Genomic DNA, 12003 nt, shown 5'->3' with positions numbered 1-12003 from the left:
CAAAATTTATTCCTATGTATTTGTTTGTTTTACAGTTTTATTGAGGTTGAAATTAATTTTTTAACATCTTTATTAGAGTATAATTGCTTTACAATGGTGTGTCAGTTTCTACTTTATAACAAAGTGAATCAGTTATACATATACATATGTCCCCATATCTCTTCCCTCTTGCATCTCCCTCCCTCCCACCCTCCCTATCCCACCCCTCTATGTGGTCACAAAGCACCGAGCTGATCTCCCTGTGCTATGCAGCTGCTTCCCACTAGCTATCTATTTTACGTTTGGTAGTGTATATATGTCCATGCCACTCTCTCATTTTGTCCCAGCTTACCCTTCCCCCTCCCCATATCCTCAAGTCCATTCTCTAGTAGGTCTGCATCTTTATTCCCATCTTGCCCCTAGGTTCTTCATGACCACTTTTTTTTTTTTTTTTAGATTCCATATACATGTGTTAGCATACAGTATTTGTTTTTCTCTTTCTGACTTACTTCACTCTGTATGACAGTCTCTAGGTCCATCCACCTCACTACAAATAACTCTGTTTCGTTCCTTTTTATGTCTGAGTAATATTCCATTGTATATATGTGCCACATCTTCTTTATCCATTCATCTGTTGATGGACACTTAGGTTGCTTCCATGTCCTGGCTATTGTAAATAGAGCTGCAATGACCATTGTGGTACATGACTCTTTTTGAATTATGGTTTTCTCAGGGTATATGCCCGGTAGTGGGATTGCTGGGTCATATGGTAGTTCTATTTTTAGTTTTTTAAGGAACCTCCATACTGTTCTCCATAGTGGCTGTATCAATTTACACTCCTACCAACAGTGCAAGAGCGTTCCCTTTTCTCCACACCCTCTCCAGCATTCATTGTTTCTAGATTTTTTGATGATGGCCATTCTGACTGGTGTGAGATGATATCTCATTATGCTTTTGATTTGCATTTCTCTAATGATTAATGATGTTGAGCATCCTTTCATGTGTTTGTTGGCAATCTGTATATCTTTTTTGGAGAAATGTCTATTTAGTTCTTCTGCCCATTTTTGGATTGGGTTGTTTGTTTTTTTGATATTGAGCTGCATGAGTTGCTTGTATGTTTTGGAGATTAATCCTTTGTCAGTTGCTTCATTTGCAAAGATTTTCTCCCATTCTGAGGGCTGTCTTTTCATCTTGTTGCTGTGCAAAAACACAGCAAGATCCTTTTTGACCCACCTCCTAGAGAAATGGAAATAAAAACAAAAGTAAACAAATGGCACCTAATGAAACTGAAATTAATTTTTAAGCTCAAATTCAAAAAAGCAGATCTTGAGCTTCTCTCTTGTGGATTAGTAGAAATGAGTAGGAATTCATATAACTTCTGAAATTTGAAAGCTGAAACCACATTCACTTTCAAATCATATTACATTTTCACCACAGTTCTGAAGGTATTTCATTTTCTCCCCCGATTTTATTGTGCTACCTAAACATCCAAAAGTCACCTTATTTAATCTGATTTCTTGAAGGCTAATGAGAAGGAGATTCATGTTAAGTAAGTTACACACTAGAACTAAATTTCTTGAAAAATAGTCATGTTATCCATCACATGTCTCTTCTTCTACTGCCCCCAAGACTGACACACACCCTCTTGCCAGACTTGTACTAAGATGGTCCCTACATGGCATTTGCCATTGGTGTCAGTTGTTCTAGGATCACAGAGCAGGGCTGGTCATGGAGACTTGGGCTGCATGAGTTAAAATCACCACCTGTGGGTAAACAGAAGTCTGCACTTTCCTGCCAACTCTTCTACTTTCATAAGCACTGAATTTACCATTCATTTTAGGGGGAAAAATCAGTAGCCAGCACTGTCCTGCACAGAATGTTCCATACAGGGCCAAGCAGATGAGGACTGCTCATATAATGACACTGCAGTCACTTTAAATGCAGCTTGTGTGCTGAATTATTTTTTAGCACATTCCTTTTTCATGAGTGCATGAAATCAGATCCTTATTACTATGGTGGCCAAGAGTTTACTTTTAAATAATGTCTTGCCTCTCATATATCTGAAAGTATTTCAAATGTTATGCACTCATATTTAGCCTAAAATCAGCTCCATTGTGGGGACAAGGCAGAAGACAGCTGTAGACAGAAAGGGTACCATAGGGTAAAATTTCCAAGCAAACAGCATTGCCAAGAAAAGAATATCTGGAACCCTTCTTTTTGTGTGTAAAGATATTACTGATTAAATTTTGGCATACAGTGGGCACTCATATCATTGTTGAATCAAAGCATTTTGTAAAAGAAAATGCTTCTGTATTGCTTTATTCATAAACCCTAAATACAGTGCTTTCAAGCCGTGGTCTCAAGAGATTAATGGACTTGGCTGTCGTTACTCAGCTAGTTGTTAATAGTTGAACTAATGCATTGCTCACGGCATGACACTGATGGCTGTGGTCATGATAACACGAAATGAAAGTCAACCTTTCATTTAGTGATGACCATTTCACTTTGACATTAACAATCCAGGTTGTCCACAGAAATTCTTCCCTTGTATAACAGATCAGGCAGTGGCATAAATCTGACCACCAGGAATGGCAACACATTTCCCATTAGTTGTATCTCCCATAGTAGTTTGGAAACATTTCCCATCCGATGCCCATTAAAACCAAAATTGACCATTAGAACCAAATTTCAGAAAACTAACTAACTGCTATCCTTCATTATGCATTTAAACTCAACATTAGCATTTATGAAACATTTTGCGTGTAATTCTGCCTCACCCCCTACAACGTTACATTGAGATGGTCTGTTTGATTGTCCACGTTTTCCCCTGGAGGTAAGCGGTGTGCACAGTGACTGGCACAAGATGAGCTCAACAAGGTTTGCTAAGGAAAATCGTCTCCAAATGAATCTTGCCCTTTCTTGAGGTGTATAAACTGCCCTTTCTAGCAAAAGCATAGATTCGTCCCCTCGCCGACATTTGCCATGAACTTCAGTTTGGGTGAGGATCTTAGCTATTTGAACCAAGCCTCCATGGCTTTGATGGATGACATAAAGGTAGGTCCAGCCTCCCTGTCCCAGTCAAGTGCCACAAGGCTACCTTCAGACACTTCTCTCCCAAAGTGATAGAAGTTGGTTGTGATGTATTTGTTTGTTTCTTACAGTTTAGAACCAAGATTTTCCATGTGTCCAATGCTGAGTCAAACAGCATGGTTTTCCTGACAAGTTTCTTTGAATTAAGAAAACTCTTGACTAATAAGTTTATTGACTTTGCTTTGGTATCCCCGCATACAAATAATAAAACAAACAAATAAAACCTAATATGTATTAGGTTTAATCTGGATTAAAATCTATCAGTTTTAGGTATTATTTTGTATTCTCCTATTTTCAACAAATATGTTGGTTCTTTTTCTTAAGAGCCCAAGAAGAGATGACAAGTGTTGCTGATGGTGGTGGTTGCTTTTTCCTTTTATCTCTCCATTTATTATCTTTCTTTTCTCCAGACAGGTTAGCTTTTTCCTTCTTAGAAAGTGCACAGAGTAAGTGCTTGAAGTGTTTATTGAACAATAAATAAATAAAGAGAATTAAGACTCTAGCTTTTTCACAAGCCATTCAACACTGTTTTGTCTTTCTTAGTAGTGGGAGGAGGTGATATGGAGTGGGATGTCTATTACAGGACTGCACCTCCTTCCCAAGGACGAATAATGCCATTTTCAGCTTCTGCTTCCCTTTATGCAGAAAATGCACACATTACCATGAAAAATAGAAACCCCAATAACCCTAATGTGTTTATCAAGAACACACAGACTCAAATTCTACCTACCGCACCTTAAAAAAAAAAAGGAGGTCGTGTCTCAGATTCTTTGGCTACTTCCTCTTCATTTTATTTTAGTAAAACCAATCTTCTCACTTATGCTGCCTTCAGACTTCCTGTTTTGAAGTGAATATAGATATAGGCCTAGAAATATGGCAGATGTTGCTATGAACTGGAATAGAACAGTAATGCAGAGGTATTTGCTACACCCTTGTCCTATGCAATCCTACTGAAGTATGGTTCACTTCTCAGCAACAGAATGGATTTTTTTTTAGAGTGCAAACTAAGGCTCCCGATTTCTACTCAGCCTCCACGTTTCTGACCTCACATTGAGTCCCCACTTTAGAACACAGCACGTCCTAACAGGCTCCTGTTCAGAACGCTGTCTCTGGAAATAACAGAGGTTTTCTCTAGAACTGCATGGAACTTTTCTAGAATTATTCACGGGGCTGTGGCTGGGGACTTCCCCACGCGCAGCATCTGACCCACATTTCCAGGTTCTTATCAGTTTGTGTCAGAGAGAAAAGGGCACTGAGATAAGTGGGGCAGAAGGCAAGGCTTTCTGGGTAATAAGTCAGAGTCACCTCTATCTTGACACACAGGTAAACAGAGCTGCTGGGGACCTCGCGATCCCAGGCTCACTCCTCAAGGCAGCGTTTACACATGGAATGACTAGCAAGTTTCATTCTATTCTTTTCCACCAGCTACCACCATCAGCAGCCTTCCATCTCCCTATTTGCCCTGTTGCCCATTTTAGGAATGCATTGGCAACTCTAAATGCCTTCAGTTCTGTTTGGGATTTTGTTACTCCTTATTCATTCTGAAGAGCAAGATTTCACCATTTACTTCAACCATTATTCCCGTAAACTTTCTATGCTGTTACATCATTAGGCCAAATCTTAATCTTTCTGGGAGACATGAGACCTTAGGAAACTGTATTTATTTACATTCAGAGGCCCTGTACAGATAGGTTTGCCTCTAACTCAGCTTATAGAATTAAAGGCATTATTTCAACAAAGGGCTAAAAAAGCACATACATGTGACCCCTGCCTGAAAATAACCTGTATTCTACTTGTGTATGCTATAAGTTTATCACTTTCAGACAAATAGATCCTTAAGCACTATGTATGAACCATAGAAAGCTTATTTTAAGCTTATTAAGTTTGGACAATATTGAATAAGAACTAATTGTAGGACATAATGGAGAATTTCCAAGCTGCTGGGGAAAACAAAATCAAACCATTTGTTTTCCTCAGTCTACTTTTCAGAGTGACATTCATAATTTTCACTCATCCAAATTTTAAAATCCGTTACAAACAAACCATTTCCAGAGACTCTCTGGCCTTGCCATTCTGGAAGTGAAATTGCCTTTTAAACCTAAGCAGATGGCTTTAATTTTTGGTGTACTGGTATGAAGAGAATGTCACATTAGACACTGCAAGCAATTCAGCTCGAAGTTTTTGTCATTCATATGTGTGTTTCAAAATATATTTTACATTTTCTCTCTTTTAAGTGAATTCCCATCTCCACACCATTAAGAGACTTCAGAAGCAAAATTTTAAAGTGAAAATCAATCCTAGCATTTCTAAAAATGGGAAGTTCTAGCTTAACTCAAGTGCTCACTTATTGAAAAGCCAATAAATGAATTCCACTAAGTCCAAAAGTGTCCTCTAAAAGATTCCAAAGATAAGAATATTTCCAACTTTGTTAAGCTGTTCAAACATAAATGGCACTCCCTCCCTCTACCCACAAGGATCTTTTTATCCGGTTACATCAGGGTAACTTGAGCAGGTGCTACAACTGGAGCCTCTCTTGACCCTTCCCCTACTTATTTCAGCTGCTGAAATAGGGCTGAAATCTGTCAAGGATCTCAAAGGGAGGAAAAAGTTTTGCTCTGTTCAATTTAAGTCAACATTTATTGAGTGTCTCCTGCACTCAAGACACTAAGGTAGAAATGAGGAATGTTAAGATTATTAGGTCTTGTTCTTTTCCTTTTGTGCATTTATAATCTATACTTGTGGGGAGGTGAAAGGAATGAACGCAAAATATATCATATTTTTTAAAATATCAGGTGGCAAAAATGGTAAATCAAATGTAAAATTAAGAAACACCAGGTGTGTAAAAATTCTGTTCACAATCACATGCAAATAAATTCAGTGCTTGCCCTTCATACTTAATCCAGGCTGATGAGACATGATTAGAAATCAACAAGGGTTTTATTGTGTCTCTGAGTTATATATCTTATCTGTTCTTTTATCTCTTTCTGACTGAGATTATTTTCAAGAAAATAATTCTGAAAGCAGAGAAAGGGAGCACAAGATAGATACCAAGGAAAATGACACTTTCCCAAACATCAAAAATCAGCGTCAAACTTACACAACAATATGAATGTACTTAATACCACTGGACTGTACATTTAAAAGTGACTAAGATGGTACATTTTATGTTATTTTTACTTTACTGAAATTTTTAAAATTTGAAAAAAGATCAGCATCAAGATCTTTTCTGGGAGAAAAAGGAAAAACAAAGAAAATGCTTTAGAGGGGTGAGAATATTTGAAATAGTAGATAAAGTTAAAAACAAAGCAGTGACAGGGGATAGAAATAAATTAGGAGTTTGGGATTAAAATGTACACATTACTGTATATAAAATAAGTAACCAACAAGGACCTATTATATAGCACATGGAACCATACTCAGTATCTTGTAATAACCTATAATGGAAAAGAATCTGAAAGAGAAAATATATATATATATATATGTATAACTGAATCACTTTGCTATGCTCTTGAAACTAACACAACATTATAAATTAACTATACTTCAATTAAAAACAAAAACAAAGCAGTGACCTTGCCTTTGCACTTTCTTGCTGTAGATTCGTACATCAGTGATCACACTGTTATTTCCCAAAAGACCCTTCAGCTGGATAAGACATTTCCTGATTGCAGCCATACTTATTGCACTTAATAATGTTTTGGTCATCCTGGTGCCAACTATAAAATACATCTTTGGATTCATAGGTAAGTTTCAGAAAGGTTTTTATCGAATCAACTCAAGCTGTCCATAAATGGAGGGAGCCAGTGAAGGGAGGTCAAGCATCCCAGTCCATCTCAGGCTCACAGAATTCCTAGTAGTCCAGCTGGTCACCGTCCCTCCCTCCCAGGAAACACTGGACGTTATTCATGGGATCAGAAAATGTTAGTGCTAAAACCTACTTTATAGATCATCTAGTCTAGCTGCCTTTTCTGACAGACAAGGCAGCTGAGCCCCATAGAAGTCAAGTCATATACCTTGGAGTGAACCCAGGATTTGGACCTAGGTCTTAACTCTGCATCAAAAAGAGGAAGGAAGATAGATTTTACCTACAGGATGCCCTCTTAGGTCTGTGAGTATCAGCTGAGCCTTAAAGGATGTCTTTGGAGGAAGAGGAGGTTGACTTTGTAAAGCATATTATTTCCCTTAACTGGGTGGCCTTGTAATATATTTGATTTTCCATTCTGCTGATTTGAGGGTTTACTCACATTTTAAATACAATATAAAACTTTAAAAACTCAGGTGTAGGCAACTTGAAAAGTTAGAAGTGGATCAGAAGGGTGTGTGATGAGTTCAGCCTTCTTAGTATGTGTTTATAATACTAATTTCCTATAAATTTGTAACATTCAGCCTTTTTGTTGTTTATTATATGTGATGTATACTTACTAGCCAGCTATGATGTTAGGTGCATTTAAATTTTATTTATAAACATACCTTCTTTGAATAAGCATCCATGAACTTATAGAGCTTTTCATGCTTTGATTAGGGTCGCTTTAGATTTGGTTTTTTTCAAGTGTATGCCCTTGGGTCTCTGCCCTGCTGAGTAAGACTTTGACCTGTCCGGTGTCTCTCCTCAGGGGCTTCTTCTGCCACTATGCTGATTTTCATTCTTCCAGCAGTTTTTTATCTTAAACTTGTCAAGAAAGAACCTCTTAGGTCACCCCAAAAGGTCGGGGTAAGTAAGGTTTGCAATCTCTCCCATTATAACTTGCTCTTTGACTACATAGAGTAAACCAGGAAATGCATGCACACAGTTCCAAAAAATGAATTGATGCACAAGAACCAAAATCAAAGATGGGCTGGAACTCTCTGGTGGAGAGAAAGGGGGCATGGATTTCTGTCACTCAGATGATTCCAGGACTTCTTCTCTTCAAATATTAAATGTCTTGTGCTGAGTCCTTCCTACCTGTCAAATGCTAATGGAGTTTGCCCACAGGTTTCCATATATTCCAGTTTCCACCACCAAGCTATTGCTGCATTATCCGCCGGAAATTATGCAGAAAGGAATTAGGCTCCCTAGCAGTGTGATGAAAAAATTTAAACATTTTGGTCATATTCGTTAGGTTTGTAAGGCCAAAAAAAAAAAAAAAATGTTGCTTCTGTTTTCCCCTCCTCGGTATCTTGTTGTTCCCTGGTGTGGACTAAGAAACAGAACCATTCGTTTTCCAGTTAATCTCTTACAGTATAATTTACAGTCTTATTAACCTGGGGAGTATATATTTCTTTCCCATGATAGTACTGCAAAAATATGTACTAGAAATAATTGTTTTCCAATATTAAATATTATCAATGACTGCTTGATAAAGTCTTATATTAAGGCTTGAGTCTGACTGACTGACCCTGAGTTTTGCCTGGGAATCATTCTCCTCTCTAGATGGTTCAGGGACTTTGGTATCAAAAGCTCCCCCCATCATCTTGCCCCATAATTTCCATTCAATGTAGTCCATTCTGCTTGGACTTTTATAGCAGTGTGACCTTGGCAAATTACTTGTCTTTTTATTTTCAGTTTGACCAGATATAAAAGCGAGTAAAATTATCTACTAGATCCTTTCTAGTGAAATAAAAACTTTAGCTGCTTTTTCCTCATATGCAGAATTAGGAGATTGATCTGTGTGGTAATATATAAGGCTCCTTCTAGTGTTAAAATTATGAAATATTTGTATGTAATTATATGTACATGTATATATATGTGTATATATGTAATTACATACACATGCATACACTTTGAAGTTTTTTTCAAGGAATATGAAACATGCATTATAGTAGGCTTTTGTTTCTGTTTGCTTTAAAAAATTTAATCATATCATACTTACGACTCTTTTATAACCTGACCCTTTTCACCTAAAAGATTGTGAGCGCTCCCTAGGTCATTAAATCTTTTTCTATTGCTTGATTTGTAATGATTACAGGGTATTCCATCATTCTGATGTACCAAATCAATTAACCATTTTTCTATTTTGAACATTTGGGTTAAATCTCACTGCTACTGTATTCACCCTCTTTCCCCAGCTAGGGTTCTAAATTGATTGAACTGCTAGGCATGGACATCTAAGCTATAAGGATAATACAATTCAATATGCAAATCAGATGGCTGCCTTAAGTAAGCAACTTATAAAAGCAAACTGTACTAAGGAAGTATAGTTTCTGTGTTCCCTGACAAGTTCTCTCTGACTTACAGGCTTTAATTTTCCTTGTGGTTGGAATCATCTTTATGATTGGAAGCATGGCACTCATTATAATTGACTGGATTTACAATCCCCCAAATTCCAAGCATCACTAACCCAAGGAAAAATACTGTATTTTCCTGTTGGAGGTAGTTGCAAACCCAAAGACTTTTGAGTTATCTCGATTGGAATGTTATTCACAGGAAATAACAGGAAGATTCCAAAGATGTTTACCAGCAATATCACCAGGCACCTGCAGAAGAGGAAATCATCATTTTCATCACAAACGGCTGTTTATGTGTTTAAAATCTGTGGTGCACACTTCTACCCAGGTTTTACTAGAGCAGTGTGAGATGATGTATTTTTGCTTCTGCACAAGCAGAATAAGGGTAGCTGCATGATAATACCCTCTTCCCTCTCCTCCCACCTTCTCCCCCCACAAAAGTACCAAATTCCTGTATTCTCAGAACATCAAACAAAAATGCCCTGGTGGCAAAGCTATTACTATTTAACGCCTTCCCTCAATCTTGCACCAAATACTCTGGGTGTATTTAATAACAGAGGCAAAAGGCATGTTTTATGAACTGTCTCTGTACGGTACATGAGACACCAGGCTAGAACATCTTATGGTCAACGCTAAAGGAATATTTTGCCCATCCTGTTTGTGACATTGAATTAGTGACTTCTTCATTCAGTAGATCTTTTGTAAATGTTAAAACATCTTACGAAACATAGAGAGGGGCTTTATTTAAATTATAGAACAACAGCAAAACAATGCTTATAGCTAAACTGTGTGTTCTGGAAGCATTTATCAATGGTATTCCCAATCCTCTTGTCATAGTTTTGTCACTGAACAATGCCCTCCCTCTCGTCTTCCATTCTCATTCAGAATTTTTAGAAGACCACGATTCATGTGGAGCTACACTACCCAGTATTGTTTGATACATTTTTATTTGATAAACATTCAGTTCAGGAAACTGTGATTGCTATATGTTTATGTATATAATCTTATTCTGTAGTCATCAGAATTTTAATGTATGGTACATTTGATTTTTATTTTTTACATGTGTAGTTTTCTCTCTTCACAGTCAAACATTTATATTATTGGGGATGAGAGTAGGGAATTAATTTGATGGGCTCAAAAATCCATGTGTACGTATCTGTTTATTGGGGATATATTAAATTTGAAATCTGAGTTATATAGTTCAGTAATGCTCTTCTTCAATGTTTACAATATTATCGTAATCATCTAGAAGAAAGTAAGTTCCCTATTTGCAAATAATTATCAATACTAAGGTTGTTCTTTTTTTTTTCTTTTTTCTTTTTTTTTTTTTTTGTGCGGTACACGGGCCTCTCACTGTTGTGGCCGCTCCCGTTGCGGAGCACAGGCTCCGGACGCGCAGGCTCAACGGCCATGGCTCACGGGCCCAGCCGCTCTGCGGCATGTGGGATCTTCCCGGACCGGGGCACGAACCCGTGTCCCCTGCATCGACAGGCGGACTCTCAACCACTGCACCACCAGGGAAGCCCTAAGGTTGTTCTTTTAATTTAGCAGGTCTAAAATAGGATTTCATTCAGTTTAGCTTGCACAGGTATTTGCTGACATTCATTTGCTATTTAATACAATATTGAGCCATTTTCTATAAAAATAAAAATGCTAACACTACAAAGAGATGCAAATGATTATTCTTGCTCACTTCTACAACATAGTTTCATGAAATGGATTTAAAATTAAGTATTCATTGCCTAGAATTTCTGGAGTTTGCTCCTTTTTTTTTTCTCAATCAGTATCAAGCACATTTATTGTATATTTTAGTACAGCCAAGTATGAAATATAGGTATATATAAGTATGATAAAATTAAATCATATTTCAATAGTTTTTGCTGGAATGTGCCTTAAGTAAATATATATTTGTTTTCTGTATTATTTTCTAGAGTCATAATACTGTAAAATGGTGCACTTTGTTAAGGAAATTGAGCATTACTAGAAACTATCATAACTTCTGACATACTATTATTGGAAAAAATTTGCCAAATAACATTTTTAAGATATATTTCTATTTTCATTCATCTAAAGAGTGTATCAAAACAGAAAGTGAAAAAAGGTACCTTCTGAGTGTTAAAAAAAATGTTTGGTCTGAATGTATTTAAATGTAAATAACAAAGATTGATCCAAAAAATTGAAAAACTGTAAAATCTGTATATATTTTGAATGCTTTACATTTGAAATGACTGACTTGAAAATATCAACATGTTTAATTATATAAATATTCAAGAGCAATACTACAGTGCCAAATAATAAAGCACCATTTTTTTCTCACGGCCTTTTTCAGGATCATAGATCTCATAGACTGCAGGGCAGACATACATATGGCATCTTGTACTGGTTAATTTAGCCCCATTTCAAAACAGATGAAAACTTTATTTTCTTATTTCATTTATAAGATGGTTCAATGTATTGGGAGGCTTTTTTATTACAGAAAGTGTATATTGGTATATAATAAATGAACTTTTCAAATGACTATGATGTAATTTTCTTTCTATTGTTGAAGGCTGTGAATTATTTATACATGAAAAAAACATTTTTAATCTAAATATTGTCTCTTTTATTTTGGTATATGTTCCATTTTTATTGTTACTCTTGACATATAACTAACATTTATAGCTTTCAAAAATATAGTTGCCATCTTATTTTGGCAAAATACACAGCTAATTCTAAATCGTTCTTATTTTA

General features: G+C 36.5%; 1 protein-coding gene across 5 annotated transcripts in view; it reads left to right on the top strand.

Annotated features, from left to right (window-relative positions):
• Nucleotides 1-11791, top strand: part of SLC38A4 (solute carrier family 38 member 4) — a 68061-nt gene extending 56270 nt beyond the window's left edge. For 4 of the 5 annotated variants that reach the window (XM_033436491.2, XM_033436490.2, XM_004274420.3 and 1 more), the window contains 3 exons: nt 6668-6812; nt 7683-7780; nt 9284-11791. In XM_033436491.2, the coding sequence (XP_033292382.1) occupies nt 6668-6812; nt 7683-7780; nt 9284-9385 (345 nt within the window). In that variant the 3' untranslated portion in view covers nt 9386-11791. The remainder of the gene's footprint in view (nt 1-6667; nt 6813-7682; nt 7781-9283) is intronic. The other variant, XM_049694058.1, reaches the window with a different exon arrangement.
• Nucleotides 11792-12003: the final 212 nt, after the last annotated feature.

The sequence above is a fragment of the Orcinus orca genome, chromosome 11 (genome assembly GCF_937001465.1).
Source record: "Orcinus orca chromosome 11, mOrcOrc1.1, whole genome shotgun sequence".
Classification (NCBI taxonomy): domain Eukaryota; kingdom Metazoa; phylum Chordata; class Mammalia; order Artiodactyla; family Delphinidae; genus Orcinus; species Orcinus orca.
The sequence above is the reverse complement of the archived record's forward strand: the minus strand, read 5'-3'. Positions and strand labels throughout refer to the sequence as shown.